Source organism: Boleophthalmus pectinirostris, unplaced genomic scaffold (assembly GCF_026225935.1).
Source record: "Boleophthalmus pectinirostris isolate CB_2022bp ecotype Guang Dong unplaced genomic scaffold, ASM2622593v1 HiC_scaffold_16, whole genome shotgun sequence".
NCBI lineage: Eukaryota > Metazoa > Chordata > Actinopteri > Gobiiformes > Gobiidae > Boleophthalmus > Boleophthalmus pectinirostris.
In genome coordinates, this window is record NW_026571095.1 from 10,169,321 (window position 1) to 10,184,980 (window position 15,660).

General features: G+C 36.2%; 1 protein-coding gene across 1 annotated transcript in view; it reads right to left on the reverse strand.

Moving 5' to 3' along the window:
• Window positions 1-3,886: 3,886 nt before the first annotated feature.
• The window catches only part of dtna (dystrobrevin, alpha), a 34,780-nt gene continuing 23,006 nt past the window's right edge, over window positions 3,887-15,660 (reverse strand). The window contains exons 13-22 of the mRNA XM_055151840.1: window positions 14,825-14,909; window positions 13,899-13,993; window positions 12,333-12,446; window positions 11,671-11,767; window positions 10,863-10,886; window positions 9,785-9,944; window positions 9,360-9,449; window positions 9,190-9,283; window positions 6,824-6,935; window positions 3,887-5,662 (exon numbers count right to left, since the gene is read on the reverse strand). Coding sequence (XP_055007815.1) covers window positions 5,645-5,662; window positions 6,824-6,935; window positions 9,190-9,283; window positions 9,360-9,449; window positions 9,785-9,944; window positions 10,863-10,886; window positions 11,671-11,767; window positions 12,333-12,446; window positions 13,899-13,993; window positions 14,825-14,909 — 889 coding nt within the window. The 3' untranslated portion in view covers window positions 3,887-5,644. The remainder of the gene's footprint in view (window positions 5,663-6,823; window positions 6,936-9,189; window positions 9,284-9,359; window positions 9,450-9,784; window positions 9,945-10,862; window positions 10,887-11,670; window positions 11,768-12,332; window positions 12,447-13,898; window positions 13,994-14,824; window positions 14,910-15,660) is intronic.

Sequence of the window (15,660 nt, forward strand, 5' to 3'; positions counted from 1 at the left end):
TGGGAAATTATTTCTTATTTTTTATATTATTACACCTATTTGATAACATTTAAGCTGTAGTTTATCAAATATTTAACCTCTATGACAAATTATAGATTCTAGAAATAAGTTTAAAACATGTTTAATTGTGCTATTGCTGTCCATTTTTTTTTACAATATGGTTCAAGGTTAACTGGGATAATCCTGCTTTTGAGTTATTGTGTCAGTGGTGTGTATAGTTTCAACATTATTATTTATTGGGGTATTTTTCTGCACCAATATATCATACTTCAATATGTATTATCGTGACAGGCCTAGACGTGTCTAAATGGTACTTTTTCTGTACCTATTCATAAATTACCAATTATTTTATACCATTGCTTTGAGGACACTGCCTTGTAAGTCTTTATAAAGCTCTCCCAGCATCCATCAGATGTCAAAACTTGTTATCAAAAGGAAACATATTTTCTATTTTTAGTACCAACTGTATACTTCGAATGGTACCCAGCCATATCTACTCCCTCAATGTCTCCATGGCATCTAAGTGTTTTCTAGTGTTTTACTCAAAAATAACCACAATGTAATACAATAATGCAGTGCAAAATATATGGTTGTTGTAATACAAGTCAAATTGCAAATTTTAAAAAGCTATTATTTTTCTCCCTGTAATATTTACTAAATGATAAAAACAAAATCAACTGCAACCCAGACATGTTTGTTCGGATTAGCCAGTTCCATCATATGAGAGGGTTTGTAAAAGGAGCTTTGGTCGGCTCAAGAAATGTAACAAAGGAAATGAGAAGCTTTTTTTTTTTTTTTACGTTTTCCCATTGTATGCTTTTTGAATAAGAGGGTGTATATATCTAGGCTGTGCTTTTTCCCTCTATCCATTTCATCATCAGCGAGCTATAGGGTAAATGAGCTCGGATATGCATCTCCCCCAAAGCTGAGTTCAACCTAATAAAAAGAAACCCCTAAAACACCAAACTAACCAGTTAGCCTAGTTTTATTAAGCCTTATTGCACATATGAATCCATGAAAATGATGTATTTGATTATATACTAATATCTTAAATTAACTAGTCAAAAACAAATGACTTGCCATACTGTTTCCTTGTATCATACTTGCGCAGAAATCTAATCCCAAATGTGCATTGTAATATTGGGATTGTCTGTTCAACTGTCTTTAAATATTTAACCTACTTTTACTGAAAGAAATAAGAAAAAATGAGGGACTGAGAATAGCTGCAGGTGGCCATTGACAAGTCTGCTCTAGCCTTGCATTCTGTGATCTTACATGGTGGGCTATATGTAGTCTACTCAGATGTATCCATTATGCTAAATTAAAAGAAACCCATAACATAATAAGAGTCATTTTATAGTCGAACCTAGATTAAGGTAGAATCAATATCATGGGGTCTTGCTGAAATAGATTAGGTCATTTGGGGTCAGTATCTGGTCAGCCTGTTATAATCAAAACTATCGAGTATTTCGTATCAATTGATTTCTTTGTTTTTAGATTACAAGCAGTGACTTTATATAAGATAGCAAGATTGCAAATGCTGCCTGGTGTGAAACAGATGTGTGCACGCCTAATCTAATCTCATGAGTAGCCTAAATAGCTAACTCAGTCTAGTCATTTCAGATCCATGTAGATGTAAAACATACTACGATTTCTGCACAAGAATGAGCCAGCGATGCTTGAATGCTGAAAGAGTACATCTTGTTCGGGCTAATGCCGGCTGATTTGGCTGAAATCAAGACTTTGTCCAAGCAGTGACTGGCGACATATGCCCTGACCATACACTGTGTAACATCAACAGCGTGCACTGAAACCTGCTGTAGCGCAAAATAATCGCAAGCTTCGCATTTCTATGAACACAAGAATATGTTTGCGTTTGGATTAAGCATATTTATTTAAGGTTGTGTTACTCACCCGTGAAGTGTCCCTTTCGTAGGTTTACAAGATGTCAAAAGAGAAGCTTTTCCGGCTGAGTCACCCCACCCTCAAACGCCCCTTTGTACGAGGCTCAGAATGCCGCTCGCTGATTGGTCAGACACACGTCGAGCTGGCAGCTGATTGGCTCCGTGGTGACAGCTGTTCTACCGGCGACCAATCAGGGTTTTGTGCGTTGATCATTCACACACTAGTCCGCGCTAAATCCTTGCGGTTTCACTTTTTATTAAACAAATGCAATTTTTATTTAGTAATCTATTTTTGCCTTACATTTTTAATTTGAATTTAAACGTTTTTTATAACTTAAAAATATGTTTGTTTTCTTTTTTCAACACAGACAAAATCCACGCCACCCACTTCAAATGCGTTTCTCTTTATAAGCACTAGAGGTCAGACAAGTACCCCATGTGACAGGAACTGGCTTGACCCTGATGATTTCACACCAGGTACCGCGAAAGGAAAGATTTGCCTTTCTGAGTACCACCAGATCTAAATCAGGTCTATAACAGTCCTATTCCAGGTCTAAACATGGACTAAACCATGTTCAAAAGTGGACTACATTATTTCCACTGTAAAATGAAATGATCGAAGGAGGACAAAAAAGTGGATAAAATGAACTCTAAATTGGACAAACCCAGGAAAACACCAGGAAGGGTTTGTTGTACCAGTGGCAGTGTATTATAAACAAAAAATACTGCTAATTGATGAGTTACAACAATGTATGTCTATGTAAAAACAATCATGATAGTGAGAGCACCCATTAGGGGCCCTGAACGGTTATGCAAATATGATTTAGGCACAGTTCACACCATAAACTATGTAAAGAATATATATACAGTCTATGATTCACCCTGTGTTAGTTTCAGTGTAGTTAGCTCCTCCTTTCAAACAGATATAAGGCAGTGTCCACAATCAATCTGACCAGGGGCCTTATTTATAAAGGATGGCGTAGGAAATTTCCCGTGCGTACTCCTAAGGCATTGTGGAAAGGCATGCATCCTTTATTTAGACAGAGAGGGCCCTTAAGAGCTAGCTCTCATTGCAAGAGCTCCCCGTTACACAAAAATGCAGGGGATATATATATATTTTATTTTTATTTTATTTATTTTTTTTTTCGGGTCGCGCGCGGACACGGACCACTCTGGCGCGCGGTGCGTAAAGACAAAAGTAAAGTGTTGGAGCTGCGCTCAGTCCCGGACCTGATGCTTCATTATACCAAAGCCTCGACCTGTGCTCCCTCTGATGAAGAGTTCTCTCTCAGGTCCGCTCGTTATTTCATCTTCTCTGTGTTGGGTCACAGCCACAGACTGTGGTCTATGTGTAGAAGTCTATGTTCAGAGCGCGACTGTTGGAGAGCCGCCGGAAAAGTGCACGCACTCGTGTATAATATTGACGAGAATAATGAGTGGAATAAACAGCCCCTCTCCCTGTTTTGCCCTCCTCTTCATTTTCACTTCCTCTTCACGAGTGTCGTTTTTCCCCCGCGTCTCCAGACTTTGCGCAGAGCGTACGTGTGTGTTAGTTTTAGTGTAGTTAGCTCCTCCTTTCAAACAGACATAAAGCAGTGTCCACCGGCAATCTCCCTTGCTGCCGCAGAGATAAGCAAAACACCGCGCTTAGGGGAGTTTCATAAATCCCGCGGTTGACGTAGAGGGCGCCTACGCAGTGCGTAGAACTGAAGAAGCCGCTTGGATCAGTTGACAGAATTTAATTTTTCTTTTGCTCTAGATCTTATACTTGGGCGACTGAGGGATTACACAGACATTATGTACTTATAATGCATACTAGCTTGAAAGAGACAAAATGTTGGGTGATGATGAATTACAGACTATAGGTTGAGGGCAGCCAGTAGTGCACTTATGACAGATAATAAATGTGCAAAGCCAAAGTTTGTGGAGTGTGACCAAGATAGAAATAAGGCTCCAACAGAGTGATATTATGTCAACATTTTATTACGCATCACCACCATGCAAAATCACTGCTATGAACTTGCTCAAAAATCAAACTAGATATATTTCACACATTTATGATTTTTTAGATTGGCTTGCCACTTGCGAAAGAGTTTCACACACTCAAAAATACATAAGAAGTGTGTGAGTATTCAGTATTTTAGCATGTGAGCAGGATTTGGTGCTATGTGTAAAAATGGCACATGAACCATAATTAAAGGTGCGCTGCGTAATTTTTCTGGTGGAGGGCCTGAAACATCTCCATGGAGATGTTATTGCTTTACATGGAATGTTCCATGGTTATTCATTATTAAACATATCCATCTAGGATTTATTCATTACGAGTGTTTCTATTGCTCAAAAATATCCTTCTGTGAATAATGGTGACTCCACAGATTTGAACAGTAATGTAGCATAGTGTTGTAACCTGTGTGTGTCCCTTGTGATAAATAGGTTTAAGCTATACTGCAGAACATTCTAGACGAAGCAATAACATTTCCTTGGAGACATCAGATAGTGGACCCTCTACTAGAAATTTTACGCAGTGCACCTTTAAAATGTAATGTAAGGTTTAATTCATTTCATCACTGCCCTCTCTGGTGTGACTTGTGTTTCTAAGCATAAAGGAAATGTCTTAAAATGTTGAAAAATCTGCAACATCACAGCTTTAGACTAAAGAAGCACAACATAAAACAAGGAGCAGAGCAGCGCTGGCTACGTACTGGACTGACAGTTTGAGAGACATCTTCCATTATCACTCAATCAGCTAAGGCAGAGTGCAATTTTACACAGATATCAAATGAAATCGCAGAAGGCCATTGTTCAAAAGCAAACATATAAATAAAGACATTTGAAACATTTAAGAGCAATGGTATAAAATCATGTGTGAAATCTATTCCACCATTAAAGGTCCTATATTGCGCAAAATTTACTCATGAGCTTTTTAGTCATGTTATAAGTTACCTCTTCAAAAACATACGATGAGTTGTGTTTTGTTTCATTCACACATTTCAATAACCATTTATTATTCTGTCTACATCTCTAAAGCTCAAAATGCTCTGTTCTACCTTGTGATGTCATGCAGCGGCACTTAAGTTAACAGCTACATTTAACCTTTAGATCAGTAGAAATTGGCAATTCCAGGACTGAAATCATCCAACTGATTCTAGCGAAGGTGTATGGAGTTTAAAAACACAATGGAGCATTTTCCGTATTAGTGTTTTCAATAGGAGAGAAGAACTCAGCCTAAATATGCAGGGTTTGAGTATTAAACAAAACACATCTCCATATTTTTGATGATGAAAACAACATTATAACATAGAGCAAAAATGTTCGTAATATGGGCCCTTTAATGAAAAGTAAAGTTACATAGGTATTGCAGTTGTCATAATCATTGATCTTAGATGGCACGTGGAGAAAGATCCTGGTTGAATGTGTTCGAACTAAGTTTTGCCAATTGGCACTGGCAGTGTATTATAATTCTTAACAACTTAACAAAAAGGATAGAAATAAAAAAAAAATCTCCAAATTGTGTGAGTTTTATGGCACCTGTGGTATCATAGACAGCTCAGTAGTAATCTCTTTACATCAGCTCACAGTATTAGCTTAAATAGCCTATATGTGTTGGTTAAAAATATATATCTTTACATAAATGTTTTCTATGGTTGGATTCAGCAGTGCTCATCTTCATTGCTTTGTATGAGTCCAGTGTTTTGTCCAGTGTCTTCTTGGTTATTGTTGCGTTTATATTGCTCGCGTAGTCACTGCTGCAACGTCACCTGTACAGTACAAAGACATGTAGATATAATTCGGACTGTCGTGATAAATACTATATACTTACATGTTAAATTTAGACAAACTTTATTGATCTACGAGGGAAATAATTTGGACACAGTAGCTCAAACATCACAATATATTATAATAACAAAGAGCAGGAATATAAATGGTAATAATACATTCAAATTAAAAAGCAAAAATAGCAAGAGACCAGTGTCAAATAAGGCATAATTATCCAAATGTGTATGTACCAATAAACATAAAAAATAGTGATATAGTAAGACAAAATATATCACGTCTATATACAAGATGTGGGTGAGAAACAGTGCAAAGATTAAGTAGTGTTCAATACATGATAGATGGAATAGTAGTGTCAGGGTCAGTATTTATCCTGTGTTCATTTTCTTTGCACTACTGTACTTTTTGTTATTTTTTGGCTGTATGATAAAAGGTTGATACATACTAAGTACAAAAGTGTTTCATTCTGCTGTTTAGTTGTTGCAGCTTGTATTTTTTAAAGAATATTGTAAATTTAGAATACTTTTATCATATTTATCATCTATATTTTCTTCAGCAATATACTGTATCTCACTTCAAAATTTGTGATAGGCCTAATTTGACAGGCCTATGTACAGTCACAGTAAGACAAGAGTTACTGTAAAGGTTTTGGTTTTGTTTAATTTGTATGTGTATATTACGATTCTCAAAAACAATAACAGGACAAAATTTGAGCTTTTCTGAATGGTTTTAGTTTGAATTTGAGCTTTATTAGAACAAAAAAGACCTTATGTTATTATGAAGAAAGTGTTTTGTTATTTTGTGGATGAAAATGAGATTATATTGCAAAAAATTATGGTTTCATAATTGGTATCAGTACTGAGTGAATTTCTTAGGCCTTTCTTTAGGCCTAGATACAGTCACAGTAAGATAAGAGATGTACTTTTGTTTTTTTTAACAATATTGTGCATTTAGAATAACTTAATGGCATAAATCTGCTTTAGGATAGTGGCAAAATTTTATTGTCTGTATTTACTTCAGCAATATAATGCCCATCAAAATTTGTTATTGTGACAGGCCTAGATACAGTCACACTAAGACAAAAGTTGTTCATTAGATTGAGAATATTTTCAGATGTACTTTTGTTGACTTAACTTTGCACTCACCATGCACGATTTGTCTGGTTCCGGTCTGTGCTTCATTAGTTCCTCCAACTTGAGCTCGTCCTCCAGCTGCTCCTCCAGATTGTTCTCGTAACTGTCGGCACCGCTGGAGGGTCTAAGAGACAATGGCCCATTTCAAAACATGCACCGAGAACACTGGGGTGTAATCAACAAAGCATGTATTTTATTTGACAGTAAATAAGTTGAAAGAGAAGAAAGAAAACTGATGCCTGAAGAGATCCGTTAAAAATAACCTTTGCACTTTAATGAAACAAGACTACGAGACGATAATTGCTTTGTTTATTATAAACGGGGGAAACCAAAACCACACAGTATGTTTCTTTATATACATAACATTACTGCCTTGTAGTTATTGATTTGAATTGTCTTTTGTGTCTAAAGTACAATTTTTTATGTGGAAAAAGGCCTTCTCTGTGGTAGGGACTAAGTTCTGGAATGCTCTGCCTCCCCACGTCTGAACAGCAGTGGTGTGTTTTAAGTCTGGTCTTAAAGGGCCCATATTACGCTATTTTCTAATCCAGGTTATAATGTTATTTCCTCATCACAAACATACCTGAAGTTGTGTTTTGTTTCATTCACACACATTTAATACTCAAACCCTGCATGTTTAGGCTGTGTTCTTCTCTCAAACAGAAAACACTCTCTGTTCCACCTTGTGATGTCATTTGGTAATACACAAAGTGCTCCACTGTATCCGTACAAACTCCAAATGCCCTCACTAGAAAAATTTGGATGATTTCAGTCCCGGAATTGCCAAGTTCTACAAAACAAAAGGTAAACGGTAGCTATTAACTTGAAAACTACTGCTTCATGACATCACAGGGTGGAACGGAGCATTTTGAGCTGTGGAGATGTAAACAGACTAATAAAAATAAAGGGTTACTCAAGCATGTGTGAAAGAAACAAAACACAATTGCAGGTATGTTTTTCAGGGGAACTGCATTTATTATAACATAGCTTAAAGCTCATAAGAATACATTTTGTGTAATATAGGACTTTTAACATTACTGTTTTAGTTATTGATATGAATTATCTTTGGAACGCTCTGCCTCTTCACATCCTATCTGCCCCCGCAGTTTTAAGTCTCGTCTTAACAACCACTTTTATTCTCTGACAGTTAACACCAAGTAAGTTGTGTAGTTATTTTTGTCTAATTACAGTTTTGGGTTTTTTTTTCAGTGATTTTAGCATAATCTTTGAAACTTGGATTAGTTTAATCATTTAGTTCCAACATGTATCTGAACAGGGCCACAGGTGGTGAAATCATTTGGAACATATCTCATCGGTTCACACAGTTCTCAGGCTCTTTCTCTGAACAGAACACACAGCTCTCATTCACAAACATACATTATCATCTGTGTCTATTTATTTATTTTTATTGCTGTTTTATGTTTTTTGTCTTTGTTTGATGTTTCTGTTTTGTACTAGTAAGAGCAAAGTGTTTTCCTTTTGCTGTATTTTATTGTACTTGTGTCTCTGTGCAGCATTTTGGAAATTGTATGTTTAAAAAATTGTATAGATAAATACAGTAGATTTGCTGTTCTGTTTTTCATAACTGTTTTTTAAATGTTTTGTGATTTTTTTTTTTTTTCTTGAAAGAGTCAATTCTTAAATAGAATAAAAAAAGAATCCTCTTACATATATCACCCACTAGATGGTGCCATTGTGTTACTACTTTATTTGTGAGTGAAGGGCTTACTTCTGTCACCTCAAAAGACTTGGTTGGCATAGTTGCTTTAAGTTTTTTAGTGCCATGGTAAAACAACTTCATAGTCAATCCCCATCTGAGACAATTTTTCATTTTTAGTATAATAATATAGCTATTGAGTTTTTGACCCACTTGCCATCTCATAACATTAGAAACTGCAAGATTAATCACAATCAAAATGACAATTTTAATGGACACAATTAGCAAATCGCAAAGGCTGCAGTTTTTAATGTACTATCATTTCTGCCACAAACAATGAAATATCCTATCTGTTATCTATCTGTTTTATTTTACATAAAACTGTTGAGCTGACCTTGTAGTTTAGATCTGTACAAACATGTTCTGAAATGTGATTCTTGTATTGGTTTGCCAGTTAATATTTCAGTCCTTTTGTCAGTTCTCCTGGACGCGTTTAAAATGTGAACTTTGAACAGAATCCTTTTATTAAAACGCAAATCACAAATCAAATCTCAATAGCCATGCTTGTCAGAAAAAATTCAATTTGATATATTTCCCAAATCATTCAACCTTTAACGGCATTCATAAGACATACTCCTTTGGGTCTTGAGTTATTAAAGAAAGGTAAAAATATAACCAGAAATAATAATTACAGATGGTAATCATTACAAGTGTTTTGTACCTTGGTTTATAACTGAAGAAAGGATCTGATGTTGCAGCCAAAAGCTCACGTCCCAAGTCTGAATCTACTGTGCTCTCTGTCTCACTTCCACCTTCTGTGAGACAAAACAATAGTTATTATTCAAAACACTTTAAAATAAGATCACTTTTACTTTTATTTTAATTTATTACCTGAATTAAGCTCTTTAACCAGTGATGACATTGTGTTGGTGATAGAATCAGCAGCAATGAGAAGGTCAGTCCTTAAATTTCGCCTCGGACCTATTAAAAACATCATAAATGTTACTGTAAATATTTTGGTCTGGTTTAGTTGTATGTGTGTATTAGGGAAGTAAAGTATCGAAAATCAAATACTAACCAATATTAAAACTAATATCAAAACTGGGTACTTGTTTGAGCAGGTATCAATACTGTTTTAGAGTGATTTTGAGTTTTATCAGAATAAATAAAACCTAACGCTAAGATATAGAAAGTATTATCATTTTGTATATGAAAATTACATGAGTATTTTGTTTTCATCTTCATTGTGGTATCGTAAGTTGTATCTAATATTGAGATTTTAGTATTGTGACAACACTAGTTACCACGTATGTTACCTTGAGCGAAAGCCTCCTGTACATCTCCTCCTACTCCCATGAGCGAGTCCTGGGGCGTGTGGGTGGGAGTGGTGCAGGTGGAGTCGGACAGGATGGGTGTGGGGATAGGTCGACTGATGGAGTGGCTGGGAGAGGAGCGTGGAGAGCCAGGACCCTGAGTCTACAGAGGGAACAACATCAGAGCACAAAGTCTTAGCAAGATTCAATGCAGAAAAATTACTTAATATCTAAAAAAAAAAAAAAAAAACTACTCTTAAAAGTTTTCTGGTGGAGGGCTTGCCATTTGCTTGTCCACAGTATGGCATTAAACAGATGCGTCTCCATAAAGACAAATATGTGACACCACGAGGTCAAGTTACTGGTCAGATCTGTGGAGAAAGAGCCCTACTTACAGTACAGATGCATGCATGTATTTCTGGGCAATAAAAACACATATATTTGAAACAATGGAGAGATAGATGATGCCATACTGTGGAACATTCTGGGCAAATCTATAAGTTGAGACAAAAAAGTGGCAGACCATCCACCAGAAAAGTTACACATTGCACCTTTAAGTTAACTCTGACAGGTTTAGGTAATTCTCCTTCACATTCTCTTGCATAAAATATTATTTATAATAGTATACTTTACCAAGTGAAAATAAATAAAACTTAACTAAACTCTCTGCACAAGGTAACTTGTAATTTGTAGTGAACACTGTGTTACTATTCGCTAAGCTGATTTTGGGAACACCTTGAACGTAATCTTCAAGTTTCTCTAACTAGCTGCTGTATCGTTCAAATTAAGAAGCACTTCAATCTGGATCCATTTATTTTGTTCTCTTAAATTCCAATGATTGGGCTATTTCTCTAAGATAAACAAATGTATTTCACACACACCATTCCCCAAAAAGTATATGTATTTTTAATTAATACCTAATGTTATTTTCCAGTGATATGAAATTACATTATTAGAACAAGGTTAGTTCTAAACAGTAAACTAGCATGTTATAGACTTTTCACTTGCAATGGCCATGCATAAATATATATACAAAACAACAAGCTTATTTAGTTAGGGGTTATCTAATATTGAGACTTACAGCCTCCTTCCGTTCCTCTTCAATCTGAAAAATAATTTTATGGTTTGTGAAACCACAACCTCATTGCATTGAGTATTTCTAGAAATCCAATTGTGTTTGCTTCAGGATGTAACAGCAGGTGACTTTCTCATGCATCTTTAATGGATTAGCATTGATCCTTTTAGGCTAATTACATTGATATCCTCCCCACTTAAGCCACTACAGTAAGCAGTTTACTCTGGCTTTAAAGAAGTCCTGTCTTGTTGACTGCAGATGATATTCTCACACCAAAGGTTATTCGTCTCAGTGGGGGGTGGACACTTGTCTTGTAAGGTGTGATGGAGCATAATCCTCCAGCTCAGTGCCCTGTTCTTAACTCATCTGTCCAGACTGAGGCTCACAGCAGGGGGCCTTTCAGCTAATGACACTAATCTGCATCATCATGTGCGTTACTTTTGTTTCAAGTGGAAACTGTACTGTATGTAATAAATAATGTATATCTAAGGGATGGATCTCTCTTCACTGGCATAAGGTTATAGTCAAATGTGTCACAGTCAGGAGCAGTCAACAGTTAAAGTTAAAAATTTAAATAAGATAACCTGTCCTGTTTAGGTGTTTGATTTTACATAAAAAGGTGAGAGTGACTTTATTGATCCCGAAAATTCAATTAATGACATCAGCTGCAAAGAACAAAACCAACTAACTAGCTTTTTAATCAAATATAACCCTGTCATTTTGATATTTGTAGAAACAACAAAAAAAATGTACAAAGAATGCTAATTATAAAACCGTGTATAAGTCTATTAGTGACATGAGGTGTGTGTGGTACCTTGAGAAGCATCATTAGTTGCTCTAGCTGCACCATGAGTTCCCTGCGACTCTCCTGCAGTGTAGACATTCTTTGTTCGAGCTCATCTTTGCGTTGCCTGACAGAAAGAACAAGCTGTTCAGTGTTAACAAAAACTTAGTTTTACACTGAAAAGAGGTCTAAAAGGTGGATTCAAAGTAACACTGAACGATTTAATCACTGGACGAATCAATTAAAGTTACTGTTGTTACTGTCTTAGAAATGGTTTGCAGTGGTCCAAAGTTATTCCTCACTTACCTTACCTTACCTTAGCTTACCTTAGTTTACCTTACGCATTCAGACCTAATTATTCACCACAATGAGTTTATAAGTGCTTTTCACAACTTTGAGAGACCAGAGTGGAGTAACTAGCATGCTAACAGTGCACTGATTATTAGAGAATAAAAAGCTTGAGGTGTAGACAGCATGCAGCAGACATATTTTGACCTCAAGAGCTGATTTTAAAATATATCTGTACTAGAATGAAACACATTTTGCTCAAATAAATGGAAAAATCTGGTACCTTTAAGTATTTATTGACAGACTGAAAATATGATTAAGATGAAGCAACGTGTTATGTGGAAAGTGTGGAAAGATTCATGCGCTAATAATATATCTGTATAAATAATAAATGTGCGTTGTACCTGAGATGTCGTAGCTCAGCCAGCAGGGTGGGGTTCTGCTGGCCTCTGTCTGGTGGGGGCTGGGAGGCCTCTTCGTGCTGAAGACGTAACCGCTGGATTTCAAGTAATATTTCTCTGAAACACATGACATTTACTAATTAATTTAAGGCAAGGCAAGTTTGTATAGCACAATTTGTACACAGTAATTCAAATTACTTCTCAAAATAAGAAAAACATAAAAATCACAATATAAACAAATCAAAACATAAATAATTATCCTAACATTAAAAGGCAAGAGTGCAGAATTAAACCTTTTCCTAATATGCACAGCTAAACTGAACCGCTGTTTCCTTATTGGTGGCACCTGGGGTATGGACATGGACAGTGGACATAGCTAACCTCCTAGTCAAATAGGAAGCACGGGCACACTTCCTACTCCACTGAATCTGGCTCCAATTCACTTTTTACTGAAAAAACTTTGCTGATGTCTTCGTAACTGCTGCTGTCAGACTCATCATTTTAGTTTTAAAATGTTTGCATTAACCTGCTCTACATGATCCTAGTGTTTTATTTTGCTATTTTGTCCACTTCTTTATACAGTCTATGGGTGGAACATACATCAGCTGCTTTGGGATTAGAGGAATGGCAGTTTGCACTTAAACACTGCTGACAATTATGGACGGACAGCTGTTGACATTCAGTATTCTTAAGTCATCATGCCAATACTAACTAACAGTATAACTATTTAGATTCTGAATTCCTTGATTAGATGGATCAATAGATAGATCGGTATATGGATAGATACTTTACTGATCCCAAAGGAAAGTTTTGTAGCAGCAACATAGAAACAAACATAGCAACAAAGCATAGTACAGCATAACATAACATAACAAAAAGGAATCTAATAAACCAAGCATTAAATAATAATACAGTTATACTATTCTCCAGAGTGTTCCAGAGGAGATAAGGTCAGGTCAAGTCATGGGTCAAGTTAATTCAATGGATTTTGTAAGTTAAACAGGAGGCCTACAAGGTGTTTTTCAATATAGTGGGCAATGCAAGGATTCATAAAAAAGGAGACATCTGTGGCACGTCTGGTCTTTGCTGTATCAATTTATTGCAAAAACTTAAACTATAGCTATATGTGCTTATGTACAATAACTGTGTGTAACGAGTCACACAGGAAGTGTTTTTTATTATTATTATTATCAGTGGGAGATTATAAGGTCACACTTCATCCCACTCCCTTTCGACCATGACAAATGGAAGTTTTCACACTTAGAGACAAATTTGTTCTTTCTTTTCTGAGATAGCTATTTATTATTATTATTGTTATTATTATTATTATTATTATTAATTTATTGATTTTTATTATTATATTCTTTTCTATGTACTTTCTTCACCTTGATTGTTAAGATGCATTATATGTTGAATACATATGTTCAAAATAAACAAACAAACAAAAATATTAATACGCTTTGACTAATACAGTGTTCCTCAGAGCAGTGTTCATACATAGTTATGATATGACAGAAACTGAATCTTTTAGAATAAACTACATAACTCATTTCGCAGTAGTGTTCTCACCTGTTTTTGCTCTCCAGCTCCGCGATGAGTTGCCTTTGCTGCTTGTTGGCGTCCAGAGAACAGGGCAGGTCTGTGGGGACCCGTTGCTGCTGAGCCTGTCAAGAATCAAGAGATCACATGTGTTACACCACCAGTCTAAAGTTTGGACACACTTCATTTACTTTTCTTCTTTATTTCCATGTATACTTGCATTATAGATTCTCACTGAAAGCATCAAACCTATGAATGAACACATATGGCATGTAGCAAACAAAAACTATGCTCAAAATATTTCAAAACGTGTGATAATAAAATAACCATTTACTTTGAATCCTGATTTGTGCTTTTGGCTTTTCTTGACTCTGACATGGTAAAGCTGTGATGTGAAACCATTTCAGATATAATTTACTGATAGAAACCAAAGACTTTACAGCACTGTCAACAAAGCAAAATGTGACTATTTTGAGGATTTTTATATAAAACATTTAGTTCAGCTGAGTTAACTTTTTTCTTTATGACATAATTTCCCTCAGGCTCAATAAAGTATCTCGCTCTCTAATTCCATACATCTCGTATCATATATTATATCAAATGTAGAAAGTAGTAAACAAAATGGAAAAAAACACTGAATGAGATTGTGTGTCTAAACTGGTAGTGTAGCTGATGTCATCCAACCACCTTATCTTTCACATCTCACTGGGAAACAAAAACAGTCAGGTCACCTGCCATCCATCAAGACCCCATCAGGGCAAAGAGAGGCTTCCTGGTCTGCCTACAAATGACCACTACCTGCACATCCCTCCTTCATCTTGACAATAAGAGGACTGAGAACTCCCAAGGGTGTAGATACAAACGTTGAACCTCTTCTATTGTGCAATATATTCCCGGCACTAGACCAGATGAAAGATGTCATGATAGCGTTTGCAATAATGTGGGCTGTATCTCACCGCAGCATCAGCAGCCAGCCGAGCAGCGTAGCGAGCAATGAGGCTGTGTTCCTCGTCTTGAAGGTGGTTACTCCTCTCCAGCAAACTGAACACAAGGAAATTACAAAAAGCATAGTCACTCCTCCACGTGATGTATATAGAAAAATAAATGAAGAAATGCAGTTAGGAGGTAGATTAGTTTCTAGGTGGGTAAGCATTAAAGGGTCCATATTACACTGTTTTCTGATGTTTCGTCTTCAAAAACATACCAGAAGTTGTGTTTTGTTTCATTCATACATGTTTAACACACAAACCCTGCATATTTAGGCTGTGTTCTTCTCTCAAATAGAAAACACTCCACCTTCCACCTTGTGATGTCATGCGGTAATACAGGAAGTGCTCCACTGTGTTTTTAAATTCTGCACGCCTTCACTAGAATCATTTGGATCATTTCAACCCTGGAATTGTCAATATTTACTGAAAAAAAGCTGTGAACATAAAACTACAGCTTCATGGCATCACAAGGTTAGCTTGGGAGATGAAGGCAACCTAATAATAAAGGGTTACTCAAACATGTGTGACTGAAACAAAACATAACTCCGGGTATGTTTTTGATTGAGCCATGTTTTAATGCTGTTACCTAAAGCTCGGAAGAGTAAATTTTGTATAATATAGGACCTTTAAGAGCAGTGATCATTGCAGAGCCTCAGATGAGCAGTTAGCTTGTATAGCTGTATTGATCAAGAGGAGACAGTTGATCTGTACACTGTAAAAATGAGTGTTTTTGCACACATGGGAAATGCACTCACTCAGGGCAATAATGTCACACAGCTGCAGAGATAAAACAGGTGGTAAAC